The sequence below is a fragment of the Leucoraja erinacea genome, chromosome 22, assembly GCF_028641065.1.
Source record: "Leucoraja erinacea ecotype New England chromosome 22, Leri_hhj_1, whole genome shotgun sequence".
Taxonomy (NCBI): domain Eukaryota; kingdom Metazoa; phylum Chordata; class Chondrichthyes; order Rajiformes; family Rajidae; genus Leucoraja; species Leucoraja erinaceus.
The window spans coordinates 10,379,701-10,396,101 of record NC_073398.1 but is presented as its reverse complement, the minus strand read 5'-3'; the positions used below and the strand labels follow the sequence as shown (position 1 = coordinate 10,396,101).

At 42.6% G+C, this 16,401-nt stretch overlaps 1 protein-coding gene across 1 annotated transcript in view; it reads left to right on the top strand.

Moving 5' to 3' along the window:
• Positions 1-16,162, top strand: part of LOC129707714 (CD9 antigen-like) — a 33,594-nt gene extending 17,432 nt beyond the window's left edge. The window contains exons 2-8 of the mRNA XM_055652941.1: positions 4,273-4,375; positions 10,046-10,143; positions 11,903-11,977; positions 13,050-13,151; positions 14,228-14,317; positions 15,371-15,454; positions 15,558-16,162. Of these exons, the coding sequence (XP_055508916.1) occupies positions 4,273-4,375; positions 10,046-10,143; positions 11,903-11,977; positions 13,050-13,151; positions 14,228-14,317; positions 15,371-15,454; positions 15,558-15,623 (618 nt within the window). The 3' untranslated portion in view covers positions 15,624-16,162. The remainder of the gene's footprint in view (positions 1-4,272; positions 4,376-10,045; positions 10,144-11,902; positions 11,978-13,049; positions 13,152-14,227; positions 14,318-15,370; positions 15,455-15,557) is intronic.
• The last annotated feature ends 239 nt before the right edge of the window (positions 16,163-16,401 follow it).

Below are 16,401 nucleotides of genomic sequence, written 5' to 3'. Positions count from 1 at the left end.
GGACTAACTACAAATCGAACAGAAAGGGATGAAATATCTTCAGAACAACTAAAATTTGCGAAAGAGACATTGAAGAAACGTGATGAATGAAACGAAGATGTTTACACCAAATCTCTTTCTTAATTATTAGTATTAAGAGTCGAAGGCATTTAAATATCATATGTACTATCAACAGTACAATGACTTTCATGTTGAAACAAGGAACTGCAGATGCTGGTTTATAAAAAAGGGCACAAAGTGCTGGAGTACCTCAGCAGGTCAGGCAGCATCTCTGGAGAAAATGGATACGCGACATTTCTGGTCAGGAACCTTCGTCGGAGATGCTGCTTGACCAGTTGAGTTACTGCAGATCTTTGGGTCCTTTTTTAAAACATTGAGATTTTTACTTTCTGCCCCTTAACAGGCCCATAAATGCAATAACAGCTAAATATATAATTATCAATAATATAATAAATTAATAATCCTAATACTAGATAAATCATAATAGTGTAAAAATGCAAATTGCTTGGTTGATTCCGGCGGGGTGGCAAGTGCAGGGTATTCTGTTTTAATTCCTTAACCATTGTATTAGGATTCATTGAGTGGTGTCAGACTTGCTGCTTTTCCAATTATACTGGATTTATTTTTGTTGTGGCTTTGTTTTGAGCAAAGGAAAATAGGGAACTTGCCAACACAGGCATTGTTACCACCTTGAAGTTCCTGGTGGTACATTGGGTCCCATCTCTTGTCGTTAGACCATTGAGAGTCACAATTAATATGAAGAGCTAATAGGAATTAGATAGTTAGATAGAGCTCTAGGGGCCAGTGGAGTCAAGTGGTATGGGGAGAAGGCAGGCACGGGTTATTGATAGGGGACGATCAGCCATGATCACAATGAATGGCGGTTCGACTGGCTCGAAGGGTCGAATGTCCTCCACCTGCACCTATTTTCTATGTTTCTATGAATGTCGGTGCAATGCAGATCCGTGCATCGTGAATACTTGTGGCAGCCCACTACCCGCATCGGAGAGGGTTCCGACACAAAACATCGCCTGTCCATCTTCTCCAGAGATGCTGCCTGACCTGCTGAGTTAGTCCAGCACTTTGTGTCTTTTTTTTGTAAACCAGCTTCTGCAGTTGCTTGTGTCCACGCACTGGAACTTGTTTCCCTGAATTCATTAGCCATGTAAATAGACAGTAGGGAATGGTGCAGATTAAAGTCTAGTGCCAGATGGACATATGCCCAACAGAAAGTAGGCGTTGTTAGTATCTGCTCAAGTCTGGTACACTTTGTTTTTGACGGGAAGAGCTGAAATGCTATTCCCACTATTCTTTGATTTATTATTAGCCTAGCTTGTAATTGGACTGCTCTCCAGATTCATTTTTATTTGCCCATTCAGAAGCTGTTTAACAGTTAACATGGTTTGGGTTTTGGGACCCACAGTCAATGCTGATATGTAAACCTCTGTAGCTATGGATTCCTTGCATTAATTACACATTCTATTAAAAAGCCATCACAAATGTTGTTAATAAATGCTGTTTCTGTTTTAACATGGGAATCCATTGAAGAGTTTGATTAAAGAAATCTGTCAAATGAAAACCAAGATCAGATCTGCAGTTTTTTAAACTTTAATTTGTTCAGGATATGTAAGAAGGAATTGCAGATGCTGGTTTATGCTGAAGATAAACAAACTGCTGGAGTAATTCAGCGGGTCAGGCAGCTTCTCTGGAGAAAAAGAATAGGTGACTTTTGATTTGGATTTGATTTTAAGCTTATTATTACATTCTATTTTTTTTGCTAAGTGATTGAGGAATCTTGAGCAAATTTTATCTGACCATTCACGAAGGATCCAAAACACAAATTCAGGCTTCTGATTAACGAGTGCTGATTCATGTTCATAATTGGTTCTTGTTCATAATTGAAAGTTACCATGGGCAATTAAGTTGGCCTTCATTCAAACAGGATAAGGGAGAGTTCTTTGGGGAGATATTTTGGTGAGACAGCATCTGGAAGGGTCATCTTCACTGAACCTTAGATCAGATTGCCATGAAGATTCACTAGATTGAATGCTGAAATACCAATAGTTTATCATTGTTATCTCCAAGTTCCTCATGGTACATTTGAACAGGTCATTCCTGGTTAGACTCTTAATGTTGAGTACCTCTGAGTATAAGAGGTGTAAGAGTACCTGCAAGAGGAATATTAGGAGTCATTCGAGTTGTACAGCATGGAAACAGGCCCTTCAGCCAAACCTGCCCAGGCCGACCAGGATACCTTACCTACAATAGTCCCACCTGCACACGTTTATCCATGTACATGTCCAAATGTTTTTAACGGGATAGTACCTGCCTCAACTACGTCCTCTGGCAGCTATATACATACCCCTTTGTGTTTTAAAAAAAAGTTGCGCGGGCCACCTTAAACCCATGTCATTCTGGTTTGTGAATCCTCTGCTCTGTGCCTTTAACCAATCTATTCCTCTCGTAATCATTTCCACCTCTTTAAGATCACCCCTAATCCTACTGTGCTCCGAGGATTAAAGTCCTAGCCTGCTCAACCTCTCCTTATAGCTCGGGCCCTCAAGTCCTGACAGCATCCTCCTATTTCTTCTCTGAGCTCAAAAATGGGACATAAGATGGGCTTGGCAGATGAGGCAAAAGAGAGTCAGAGGAGGTTTTTACAAGTACTACTTCCTCAGGAGTTTGGAGATGTTTTCAGCATGTTGCCAAACTTGCATCAAACTTCTACCGGTGTGCAGTAGAGAGTATATACTGACTAGTTGGGATGGGTAACTTGTATATTACAAATGAAGGAGTTTACATAGAGAGGTGGACACGGCCCAATGTATCACTGGAACTGATCACCCCACCATCAAAGGGATCGACAGGAAGCACTGCCTCAAAAAGGCTTCAAATATCATCATACTCCCTTGCCTTCCTGGCCTTGCTTTCATCACCCTACTCCCATCAGGGATACGGTACAGAGGAGCCCAAGAACCATTATCTCCAGGATCAAGGACAGCTTCTTCCCAGCAATGATCAAGCTCTTGAACCAGGAAGAAGAGTCCCAACCAAAAACATCACCTTCTCATGTTCTCCAGAGATGCTGCCTGACCCGCTGAATTGCTGCAGCACTGTGTGTCATTTTTGGTAAACCAGCATCTGCAGTTCCTTGTTTCTAACTCCTGAACCAGTCAGTGCAACCCTACCTCAGCACCGAACTGCTATGGATTTTGGACCAGCAAACTTGCACCGCACACTTTAACTTGCACTATTGTGATCTAGATTACCAAGAATAACTTCTAATGTATTACTTATTATTTACTGTTGTTGCATTTAATGTGCCTATAAAGCTGCAGTAAGTAAGAATTTCATTCTACTGGTCACGATTTTAAAGACAGTTAAACACTCTTAACTCTTGAGGTATATTAAGGGCAAAAAGCGTAACTCGGAAAAGATTAAGGCCTCTTAAAGACAGGAGATGGCCAGGGTGCAATATTTCTCATCTGCAATTTCTGTAGGGTACTCGGAAGTTAATAACAATGGTGCGAAGAGAGTCCGTTACAGAAGAGGGGACACTGGATGTCTTAAAGCACATTAAGATAGACAAATCTGATCAAGTATATCCTTGGACATTGTGGGAAGCTAGAGAAGAAATAACAGGAGCCCTGGCAAAGATATTTGTATGATTTACAGCTGCCAAAAGACTAGAAGATGGCTAATCTTATGCCTCTATTTAGGGAAGACGTGGGAACTGCAGAGTGGTGAGCATAATGTCAGTGGTGGGTAAATTATTGGAGGGGATTCGGAGAGACGGGAACGACCACCATTTGGGAAAGGGATAGTCAGAAAGGGATTCTGTGGGAAATCCTTGCCAAGTTTTTTTTTAAAGAAATGACTGAGTAGATTGAGAGCAGTGCAGTGGACATGTCTATGTGGGCTTTAGCAAGGCCCCACAAGGTAGGCTGATCCAGAAAGTTAGACCCAGGATGAGCTGGCCAATTGGATACAAAATGTTCTTAAAGGTAGGAGACAGTGTGGTGCTAAAGGTGTTTTTTTCAGAATACATCTATAAATATGATTGGATAAGCACTTGCATTATGTCATTTTAAATCGACTGCCTCTGAAATCCATTATCTTGTGTTTTATTTAATTTGCTATTCCTTGAGCTCATCAGTGTTTTGTTTCTCTTCCGTTATGGGAAAGATGAAGCACTACAGGCTGGCAAGTCTAGCCGTGTTATAACATGTTTCTGCAAGTGTGGCGCATTCAATGTTCTTTCATTTCTTTCAGCTCGCAGGAACAGCAGTCCTGGCAGTCGGATTATGGCTTCGATTCGATCCGTCGACGAAGAGCATTTTTGAAATTGAAAACCAGTCTTTTACATTCTACAGGGGTAAGATGAAACTGCTTGTGTAAGAGAGGATACAGGAGAGTTTGTCCAAATTGATTCTGAGTGTGTTACATTTGTAGAACATGCGAACAATGGTGGTCAATGGAAAGCAAGGACTAACACATTTTGTAGGAATCTGAAGAAGGGCCTTGACAACATCACCTATCCATGTTCTCCAGAGATTCTGCCTGACCTGAGTTCCTCCAGCACATTGTGTCCTGTATATTAACCAGCATCAGCAGTTACTTGTTTCTACGTTCTGTCAGCTGTTTGAAAAAACAAATCAAACATGTAGATGTGAATAATTATATAAATGTAGCAAAGATGTGTACACGCCTGACACTAATTCTCTCGTTTGAATGTCACTTGAACTAGGTTATAACGTGTACCTTCTCCTAGAGTAACGTGATTTCCATCTTCACTTCCTAATGTAGACCCAAGGAGCTGCAGATACATGTTTACTCTTGGGAGTTTTCAATTATGAATAGAAAACTCAACCACCTAAAACCTTCAAGGAAACGCAGAGTGCTGGAGTAACTCAGCAGATCAGGCAGCATCTGTTGGTGGATGTGGAAAGGTGATGTTTCAAGTCACCTTCTGTCATCTTCTTCAGACTGACTGTAGTGAGGGGGAGAAAGCTGGGGAAAGAGGTGGGCATGGAGCAAAGCTTGGCGGTCGATAGGTAGTTGCAGGTGAGGTGGTATGTGTAGGAAGGAACTGCAGATGCTGGTTAACATCAAAGATAGACACACAAAATGCTGGAGTAACTCAGCGGGACAGGCAGCATTCCTGTAGAGAATGAGTGGGTGACTTTTCGGGTGGAGGCCCTTCTTTAGAAAAGGGTTTGAATGGCAGATGGATGAACAGAGGCTGGAGTTAGATATGAGAACAATGTGTAAGATGAGAGAAAAAACAGTGAAATGTGAAGCCACCTCATGTTTTGCATGGTTTATCTTTCTGATTGATGAGGTGAGGTTTATAATCTGTATGACTATTTTCCTTTGGGAAAATGTCATTGAAATAAGGGTCAATCCTAAAATGTGATGGTGACCCCTTTCTGCCAGCTTTGTCACATCTTTTAAAACCTTTTACTGTTACTTGTTCATTTCACTTGAAAGCACTTGTTCACTTTATGGACTTGATACGCTACAATGCTGAGAACTATATTCTGCAGTCCCTATCTCTGCTCTACCTATTGGACTTGAGTTTGGCTTGGTTATATTTACGTGGAGTCTTATCTGATCTGACTGGATAGCCGGCAAAACAAAGCTTTTAACTGAGACGCTGTAAATGTGACGGTAATAAACCTAAACTGGGAAGTGGGTCACAGAAATCATGCTTAAATGCACATCAGTCACTTCCATTTAAATCCTGGATGCGGGTTGATCCACTGAGTTACTCCAGCACTTTGTGTTGTTCCATTTAAGTCCTATCATGCTGCATTTGAGGGTGGAGCTTGTATCACTCATTCCACTCGTGCAGAGTGATTTATTGCACGTACTGCAGGAGATTATTTGAAACATGTAGTGTGGTGTAAGGGGGGGCAGAGGTTGTGATGCACGGGTGCTGATGCATGAGCGCAGTGCTTGGAGATGTGTTCCTGGGGACACTGCTCCCAGTGGAATCATTGTATGACTCCAGGACTGTGATTCATTCTAGCGTGGAGAAGTGTTATTGTTATTGCCAGCGCAGCTGTGCCAGAAACCCGATGTCATTCCCGGCCCTGACACTCCCTCATCAATAATGGGTCCATGGTTGCTGTGAGGAGACCTCTGAGGACTGGCCTCAACGGTGAGATGTGGGGCTTGGCTCAGCAGTCTGGCCGGCGCTTGTCCCACTCTGTCTCTTCCCATCAGGTCACACTTCATAGGGACAGAATAAAGGGCCTGTCCCACTTTCACGACCTAATTCATGACCTCTGCCGCATACTTTTTACACTGAGGCCATGCCCTCTGCTCCTAGACTCTTGCAGTAGTGGAAACATCCACTCCACATCCCCTCTATCCAGGTCTTTCGAGGAAAGGCTGCACCTTCCCGCCAGATGTGAGGTAATGGTGGTGTCTCTGGTTCTCTTTGTTCACACTAGTTCTAAGATTTCCCACTCTCGCATCCACTCCCTACACACCAGGGGGCAATTTACAGAGGGAAATTAACGTAGAAACCCGCATGAAATTGGGATGTGGGAGGCAACCAGAGCACCCGGAGGAAACTCGCACGGCTGCAGGGAGAATGTGTAAGCAGCACTATTCACAACCTCAGCAGAGGAACTTTCAAAGGTTAAAAACCAGCCTGTGATTGTTTGCTCTGGAGTCCAAGAGCCCTGTAATGAATTAATGCAGTGGGTGCAAGAGTATTGGAAGCAGTAACTGGTAGATCTATGAATGAGGTCTTAGACCTAGGTCCTCTGTTGGCCAAAGGGCCTGCTCCTGTGCTGTACTGTTCTAGACATGAAGAAGAAAAGCTGTAATTTCTAAGCTGTTGCCACTGTCACATCCGGTGAAGGATCAGGCAGCTACTCATGGATGGGTTGTGAGGAATTGGTGTAGGGTGGTAATTTTCAGATTGGGGTGGGAGCGCCATGTGTCCGGCAGTGGATGGAGGAGAGTGTCATTGCTGGTGAGTGGGCTGAGCACGGAGGCTGAATGGTGACCGCTGGCGGTGATGGGCGGTGCGTCCGTGGGCCGACATGCCCAGATAAAGGCATTGGTGGAGTGGGCTGCTGGAGGCCCTGAAGCAGCCTGGGGCTGGATCAGAACAGGACCACTCCAAGAGGCTGAGCATGTGGATCAGACATGGCCTGCAGCGGCACGGAGCGGCAAGTGGAGAACATTGACAACACCACCAGGCCTGGCCCAACCCTGCAACTCCAGCCCAGTGGTGTCGACAGGCCACCCCGCCTTTATGGCCAAGATAAGACTAAATTTTTAACAACTTCGAACTTAAAGGATACTAAATGGAGCCGGAAACGTGGCGAATCTTATGTACTGCCTCAATGTAATCTACTATTCTTACACTCTTGTACTTTGTATGATCGTGCCGCTGTGTAGTACGAATTTTACTGAACTGTATGCAAAGGGGGAAGTTCACTGTACCTCGGTACATGGGACAATAAAGCACCATTGAACCATTGTGCCTCGACAACCTCTGACCTTGCAGGGAGGTTAACCAGCATCGGTCCTGTTGCCATGCCAGCGGACAACTCCAGTGTTTACGGGAAGGGCCCAGGTTCTCCAAGAGATGTCTCCAAAGTGAAAGCATCGCCTTCTATCTCCTCATAGTTTGTTCTGGTTGGTTCCAGTCGGTGTTGTTCAACTCTGTAAACTCCCAATTCATTGCTGCTACTGAAAGCTTGGACCTCATTGGTGAACCAAATGGGCAGAGAATACAGTGAGGTTATTGTTTCTTATCTCATGCAGCTGAACTGCTGGTACTAGCCTGCACAGCCTTGTCCCACTCCAACTTTGGCAGGCAGAGCAGTATGTGTGCAATATGCATCTACACCCTTGCCTGCCCAGCCCACTAGTGTCCCTTCACACAATGTCCTGTACCATTGCAGAAACAAGGAACTGCAGATGCTGGTCAATACGCAAAAGGATACAAAGTGCGAATGAGAAATTGGGATAACAAAGAACTATTGGGAACCGGTGACCGATGGACAGCGTGGACTCGGTGGGCCGAAGGAACTGTTTCCACGCTGTATCTCTAAACACTGGACCCCTGGTGATTCAAGCTTTTGAATTAAAATCAAACTAAATATGCAGTTTTTATATATTTGGGTGGGGGGGGGGGGTTAACTATTCCAAACAGCCAATTGTTTTGAAAACAGTATCTGCAGCTTTATGCAGCAATCTGAAGGCAGGTCCCGACCCGATACATCGCCTATCCATGTTCTCCAGAGAAGCTGCATTATTTTTGAGCTACATCCAAAGATGGTTAAAGGAATAATGTAGAAGCCAGAACGCACTATGGTTCATGCTTCCTTGACTCCAGACTTCAACTTGTGGTTATGATGTTGGCTGGTGCAGCTAAAATAAAACACTGGTAACTACCAGTGTACTGGTGAGCCAATGTTTTCGGGCAAGGAGGAGATGCATGTGGCTTACTCATCTTATAGAATTAGGAAAGCGGCCTTGCTTGGTGAACTTAGTTATGTGGATGGGTTGGAATGGTTGACGTTTCAAAGCAAAGTTATAGCGGAGCCAAAGGAACAAATTCATTCTGGTGGGTGGAATAAGAAGATTGTGTAAATAATGGAGTTTGGATTGGATTCACTCCTAGTACCACACACAACATTCTTCCGTGGAGAGACTAGCATTACAAGCAAAGTACTAGAAATTCTTAGTAGGTCAGGCATCATCTGTCAAGATGGAAACAGTTAATGAATGGATGGAAAATATCTAAACCAGAAGTGTTTTGAATGTTCTACCACAATGTCTGTTGCTGGTCATATCACTATCTGGCTTCCTTTGTGCCCTGACCCAGTTGGTTTTATTTTTAAAGTTTTGTGGAAGCTTGGAATTTTTTCCTTGCATGCGAGACTTCAGCCCTTGAAATGTCATCAGGGTTATGGCTGATTTTAATGGTAAGGATATGTGCCATGTTAAATATAGAGCAGCCTTGTACATTAGGCACTTCCTGCTGCTTCCCACTGAAAGATGGCTTTGTGGAGAATGGTAATCATTTATTGCAGCGTACAATTGTGAATTGTATCTCTGATGCAGATGTGTTCTGTGCAAGTAGCACATTGTTTTGGCTTCGAAGATGTTGTAATTTTGGGGGGGGGGTGGTTTCTGTGGAAAGGCTGAGATCAGATTAATTTCTAAATGGGGATTGTTGATCAAGGTGCCGTTTCCTTTCTGCATTGTGTTATTTAATGGGAGACTCATTTGCATGTGTAAGGGCATCCATCAATAGTTCAAAGTTGACACAAAGTTCTGGACTAACTCAACGGGTAAGGGAACATGGATAGGTGATGTTTTGGGTAGGGCGCTTCTTAAGATTGCTTCATTGAGCTTCAGTTACAGCTTTCAAAATCTATTGCTTGGAAATTTTAACTCCCACCTTTATCTAAGCAGGGGTTCAGCCACAAATAACGTCTGTATGTAGGTAGCAAGTCCATGTGAGAATCGGGTAGATGTGGGTGCCTAGGCTTTCCACTAGTCAATTTAAATGGAAGGTTGTCAAAGGAGGAAACTTAAATTGCAAATACTTGGTGCCTTTGGTGCACTGAAAATGTGATTTGCTGTCTCAGGCAGCATTTAATGCCTATTGCTTGTTCACATTTTAGAAGTTGGTGTTGAACTGCGTGTTAAACTGAGATTGTCTATCTGCAAGGACCTGCAGATGCTGGTTTACATTTTTTTTTTAAACCTAGTGCTGGTGCACAGGTCGGGTAGCATCTCTAGATAGGGTCTCGACCCGAAACATCACCCATTCCTTCTATCTAGAGATGCTGCCTGTCCCGCTGAGTTACTCCAGCATTTTGTGTCTATCTAGATAGACGATGTTTTGGATCGGGTCCCCTCAGTTTGTGTGGAGTCTAAAGTTGGGTAATGCTGTTGAGCGAGAAGTCCTAGGATTTTACCCCAATGAAAATGAAGGAAGAATATCGACACTGACAATTATTGCTCCCAAGCCGGATCTGCCACTCATGCTTCATGCTTTTTCCTGCAGGTGTCTACATTTTGATCGGAGCTGGTGCACTGATGATGATTGTTGGGTTCCTCGGATGCTGTGGGGCCATTCAAGAGTCGACTTGCATGCTTGGATGTGTAAGTAGAACAACAATGGTGCAGCGGTAGAGCCCCGGTTTCAATCCTGACCATGGGGGCTGTCTGTACAGAGTTTTTACTTTCACCCTGTGACATTGTGGGTTTCCTCCTGTGGCTCTATTTTCCTCACACATCGGAAAGATGTGTGAATTTGTTGGCTAATTGTCTTCTATAAATTGTCCCTAGTGTGTAGGATAGAGCTAGTGTACGGGTCGGTGCGAACTCGCATGTTCACAAGTTAGAGGAGTAGAATTAGCCCATCGAGTCTACTCCGCCTTGAGGCCCGTTAGTCGAGGTTCCAAATAAAATCTGCGCCTGCATTGTTTTCAGTGCGTTTGGAGGACCTGAAGTTCTAGATCAATGAAACTATTCATGACATTGTTGTTCAGAATGCTGTAAAGTTGAAAATGGACTTTACTCACTCTGTTCTGTCCTCGCCTCCTTTCCAGCTTTCTTCCCCCCCCCCCCCCCCCCCCCCCCCCCCCCCCCACTCCAATCAAGATTGAAGAAGTATCCCAACCCGAAAAGTCATCGGTTCATTCCCTCCGTAGATGTCGCCTGATCTGTTGATTGCCTGTGGATGAATTTATCCAAAAGGGCTGATAAATAACAAGTGATGTTACTGGAAGGTAGACACAAAATGCTGGAATAACTCAGCGGAGCAGGCAGCATCTCTGGAGAGAAGGAATGGGTGACGTTTTGGGGTCGAGACCCTTCCTCAAATGTTACTGGTCCAGCGTCGAGTCCCAACGCCACAACAGTGGACTGATTTGTTGGAGGAGATTCTTCCTGCCTGTTTTGTGTTTTCCTAAAGAGTTTTGGTTATGTTTTCTATTCGTAATTAACTCAAGAGGCAACTGGATAGGAAGCTGCTCCATTACAAATAGTATTCCTTTCACCTTCTGTTTTTGGTAAATTTTTCTTCATCAGTCAGGGCATTGAGTATAGAAGTTGGGAAGTTATATTTCAGTTGTACAAAGTGTTGGTGAAGCCGCATTGTAGGTTTATTGGCCTCTGTAAATTGCCCCGAATGTGCAGGGATTGGATGAGAAAGTGGGATAATACAGAACTAGTGTGAAAAGTCACCTATCCATGTTCTCCAGAGATGCTGCCTGGCCCACTGGGTTACTACAGCACTCTTTTTTACACCAATATTCAAATTTGGACAATGTGCTTTGATTTTCAGTCAACAGTTTTATGGTACAGGTACTTCAGAGGCATAGAACTGTACAGCCCGGAAACGGTTCCAGCCCGCCTTGTCTACCGAGTCAGCACATTGGGCTAATCCCATTTACCTGCACTTGGCTCATAGCCCTCTAAAGCATACCTATCCACTGATTGTAACTGGATTACTCACCTTGGAATTTTCTCACCTGCATAATCTTTAATTAGGAAATAGAAAGCAAAATAAATGAGGGAAATTTATTCTTCAATTTTGGTGCAGTATGGTCTCACCGTTATGTTGGAAAAGGACGAGCGCCAAACCGCACTAGCTTTGAAGAATAACTGAGATATTCAACAGGTGACCCTCATGATACAATTGTGAGGTAAGGCAGGGAGAGAGAGATACTCCTGCAAATCAGTCCCATGTTGTCGTGATGGGACTCGACGCTGGACTGGTCACATCACTTGATGTTTATCAGTTCTTTTGGATAAATTCATCCTCAGGAAAAAATGGAGTATGAGCGTTTTTTTAAACCGGACTGAATTTTATACTGATAGAGTTTGCGTGTTTTAATGTAACAATCTTCTATTTCAGTTCTTCGTGTTCCTCCTCATCATCTTTGCAGTCGAAATTGCGGCTGGAATATGGGGCTTTTTGAATAAAGATACGGTATGTTGAAAGGTTTTACCTGATGGCTCATTGCCACCTAAAGGATGTTGCCACTAATAAATTGAGCATTAACTTTTCTTGGCCATCTATTGCCATTGGCAATTCCAAGTCAAACGTTTCTCGCTGACGACATTGTACCAGAGCAGTGTTGCCTTACCACTTTGAGGTATGTGCTAACTTTCTGTTTTACACATAATCCAATCAAGATACAGTGCCTCCAACTGCAATTTGTCTTGAATTGGATTGAAAGAGTGTAACCATTGTGGTGGGCAGAGGCAATCCTAGTTCTCCTGGATTGGGGTTCCTGTTGACAGTAGAGAGAGAGAGAGGCATTCACCCCAAGATGTCTGGACTGAATTTGGATCCAAGAGTTGGATATCTTTAACGACCTTCAGATCCATTTGGTGATCCTTCGCTTTTGTTCTTGAAGGACTCTTGAACAAATGAGAAAGTTCATTACATTGATAACAATATCATCAAAGACTTGTCCCACCCAGGCCCCTCCATTTTCTTCTCGCCCCCGTTGGCCAGAAGGTACAGAAGCTTGAAAGTGCGCTTCATCAGAGTCAGGAACAGCTTCTCCCCTCCGTTATCGGGCTTTTGAGCAGTCCTTCCATAAGCTAGGGTGCTGTTGATTTGCCTCTTCCCCATAACAGACATTGGACCTTGTCTATGGAACTGACGAGCTACAATGCTGAGAACTCTGTTTAGCACCCTTTCCTCTCCCCAATGTATTTGAGTTTGAAGTGGTTGTATTTATGTAGAGTAATATCTGATCTGATAACACACAAAACAAAGCTTTTCACTGTACCTCAGTACACTTGACAATAAGACACCTAAATAGTTCTCCGGTGGGTTAATGTTTCCAGCATTCCTGGGCATTTGGTTCCTGGCTCTTCCTCCTGTGTCCTTAGCTCTGGTCCAAACATACTATTTTGGGATATTGAAGGTTGCCTGCATTGTTTTTATTTCTGCATGCACGATTCTGCTGGTAACATTTGTTGTTAGAACTGTTAAAATTTAGTCTGTCCATACAAGTAAATAAGTGATATTTTCTAATTGTAACCCACAGGTCACTCAAGAAGTGAAGGACGGATACATGTCCTTGTACACTGAATATATCAAATCAAAAGATGAAAGCAAGAAAGCAGCTCTAATTGGCATACAGAATGGAGTAAGTCATTAATGTGGCTAAAACAGTTTTAATTATAAATGTTCTATTGGGAAAATTGTGAAGTTATATGAAGTTATGAAGAAAATATATTTGAAGTTGCATGTTGGTGTCATAACCATCGGCGTCTGTACCCTGCTTTTGTCCTCCCATGGACAATACACAGGTCTATTGTGAATTAGTAAGGCACAAATTAGCAGCAACGCAACTTGCAAAACACTCTTCGATTTCAACGCTGAACTCGAATTTGACTTCCTTTGTGTGAGGGTGTTGGAGGGTGGGAGGGAGATGAACTAGCTTGGCATCAGTTCTACAGCAGTGTTGCAAATTCTTTATCTCCACATTGGGCCAAATGATCACAATTGACATCGCTTCACACTCAAGATAGACACAAAAAGCTGGAGTAGCTCAGCGGGACAGGCAGCATCTCTGGAGAGATGGAATGGTTGACGTTTCAGGTCGAGACCCTTCTTCAGACAGTCTGAAGAAAGGTCTCAACCCGAAACGTCATCCATTCCTACTCTCCAGAGATGCTGCCGGTTCGGCTAAGTTACTCCAGATTTTGGTGTCTATGTTCGGTTTAAGCCTCCATCTGCAGTTCCTTCCTACACACTCACTGGCTGGCATTATTGGTCAGTGTAATTCTTTGGATTTATTTTCCTTTCTCTCTGCTAGTTAAGTGGAATGATTGACTCCATACACCAGTCCACAAATTTGAAAATGTGATTGACCATTTAAAAAAAAATCTTTCATTGTCTCCCTACCTTTTCAATTCAACATGAAGAATGCCACTTGATGTCTTTCTCCAGCATTTTGTTCTTGGCTGGGATTTATGTGTGGTACGAGCAAAAATAAGAAACACCGTTAACATTTAAATGTGGGAATGCTATGTTTAGATGGAAGTTGTTGTAAACCCTTTGATTTAGCATGCAGTTTTTATTTCTTTTGAAAGGGGAAACTAAAATACTATTTAACTGTTTGCACGCGATTGAAAATATTTGACTTCACAGATAACCACTTTTCAGCATGAGTTCATTTGTATAAAGAAGGTATGATTGGAATAAGTTATTTTATTTCAGCTGAACTGCTGTGGAATTGGAGTTCCACTGGAAGTGCTTATCCAAGAAACCTGTCCGAAAACAGGACTCATTGACATGGTAACCAAACAGGTATTGTAATTTTTTTGGATTTGGTCTAACCATGTTATTTTAATCATGCTTTTTTAATCATACTAGCACCATTTTAATCATGCTAACCATTTATTTAAACCATGTTCACATCATGCCAGTTTAACCATGCTAACATCATGCATGGTCTAACATCATGTTAATTTCCTGACCATTGATTTTTTCTAATGCTCTTCTAATGAACTGAAACTAATGCGGTTGTGTAGCCTTGCTGGTTAGCTTAGCTCTTCCATGCCATTGCTCTCCATGTAACATCGTCAAGCTTTTCCCATGCTTCAAACCCTCATCCATGCCTTGGCCATCTCCTGGACGGACTCCTGTTCACCCTGATTACTCTTGCGATGATTCATAATTCTGCCCATGACCCCTCTGCATCACATTGGCTTGCTATAGCTCCAGGTCAAAAAAATGCAATGATTTCAAAATCCTCTTGGTTTTCAAATCTCTGTACAGGTTTGTGTCTCTCCTTTGGCTTTAACCGCCTCTAGTCCTGTACCCTACCCAAGACTCTGGGCTTAACTAATTCTAACCTCTGGCTAATCTTATCACTCTCTGCTGTTGTGAGCAATACAATTGAGCCCCCCGTAATGTTATTTCAGTCACCTCTGTCCAGTGCATATTCCTTCCCCTGTTACAATGGTCTAAGTCCTCCACTGTCACCTCAGGTAATGGTCACCTGTCTTGTTTCCCTTTCTGGGGACAATCGGCATTTATGAACGTCATCCGAATTATATGAATGCCTCAATGTCAATGGAAAATAAAAACGTGTTTTTTTTAATGTGTGGGTGTGACTATGGCTGGGAGGGAAGCTCGGGTGAAAGAATTAGAATTGCCTGAACCCCCTGTGTAACCCCGGCACCATGTGCCCTAAGAAGCCAAAGAAGGAGAAGACTAACCAGATCTTCTGCTGTTCCTGAAAATCATTTTCCATCATAGCTCCAGTTTCCCACACTAACCCAGACGTCCACAGTTCGGTCAACTTAAGCTTCAAATGATTATATGAAGAACTTCATCGTTTTTGAATTTATTTTGCAGTCATGTCTAACGGCAATTGATGATTTGTTCAGCACAAAACTCTACATCATTGGGGCAGTTGGAATTGGAATTGGAATCGTAATGGTGAGTAGTGGTAGTGGTTCCAATCCCTGAAATGGGGGACTTAAGATGGCTTGCTTTTAATATGTGCATTCAATTTAATAACTTTTTTTTTTTTTTCCCCAAGGTATTTGGAATGATTTTCAGCATGGTGTTGTGCTGTGCCATTCGTAACAGTAGAGAGATGATTTGAGGATTGGTTCAAACAACTGTGCCTTTCAGCCACGGAATGGATTTTTTTCCACCACATTTGCTTCTATTGTTAACAGCTTGACTTTAATAAACATATAATTTTTTTTCACATTTTATATTCAGTTTAAAATATCTGCAAAACGTAACCTTAAACAAAACTTCATCTGTTTAGTGGGTTTACACTGCATTTAACATTTTGTATAAATTGAGTGCAAAGAGCAGTAAACGCAAATCTGAAGTTTTCTTTAAGGTTTTCAATAATTTTAAATGTATTTGTTGTATTGGCTGAAATTGAAAGTTCGAGGAGAGAGAGGAGACTTTAGATTTTGAATTTAAAGTGCCAATGTAGTTAAATAGCTATCATGTGTTAATCTGTGGCTCTAAAGAGCAGAATGCTTATGTTGAATTATGACCTGGTCAGAATTTAATAATTCCTTTAAAATATTTTGTTTGTGGAATTTAAAAAATGATGCAACATGTAGATATCTAAATTTACCCGTTCCTTTCAAAAAATAAAGTTTAAATTTGAACTTACAGAAATGTGTGGGTCATTTTACATAGAACTGTAGAGCACATGAACTTCGGCCCGCTATGTTTGTACCCAACATGATGCCAAGTTAAACTGATCTCCTGTGCCTGCGTGTGATCCCTCTATTCCCTGCACTTCCATGTGCCTATCTAAAACCCTCTTAAACGCTGCTATCATATCTGCCTCCACCACTGACCCTGGCAATTCGTTCCAGGTCTCTACAGCCTCTGTCCAAAAAAACTTGCCCTGC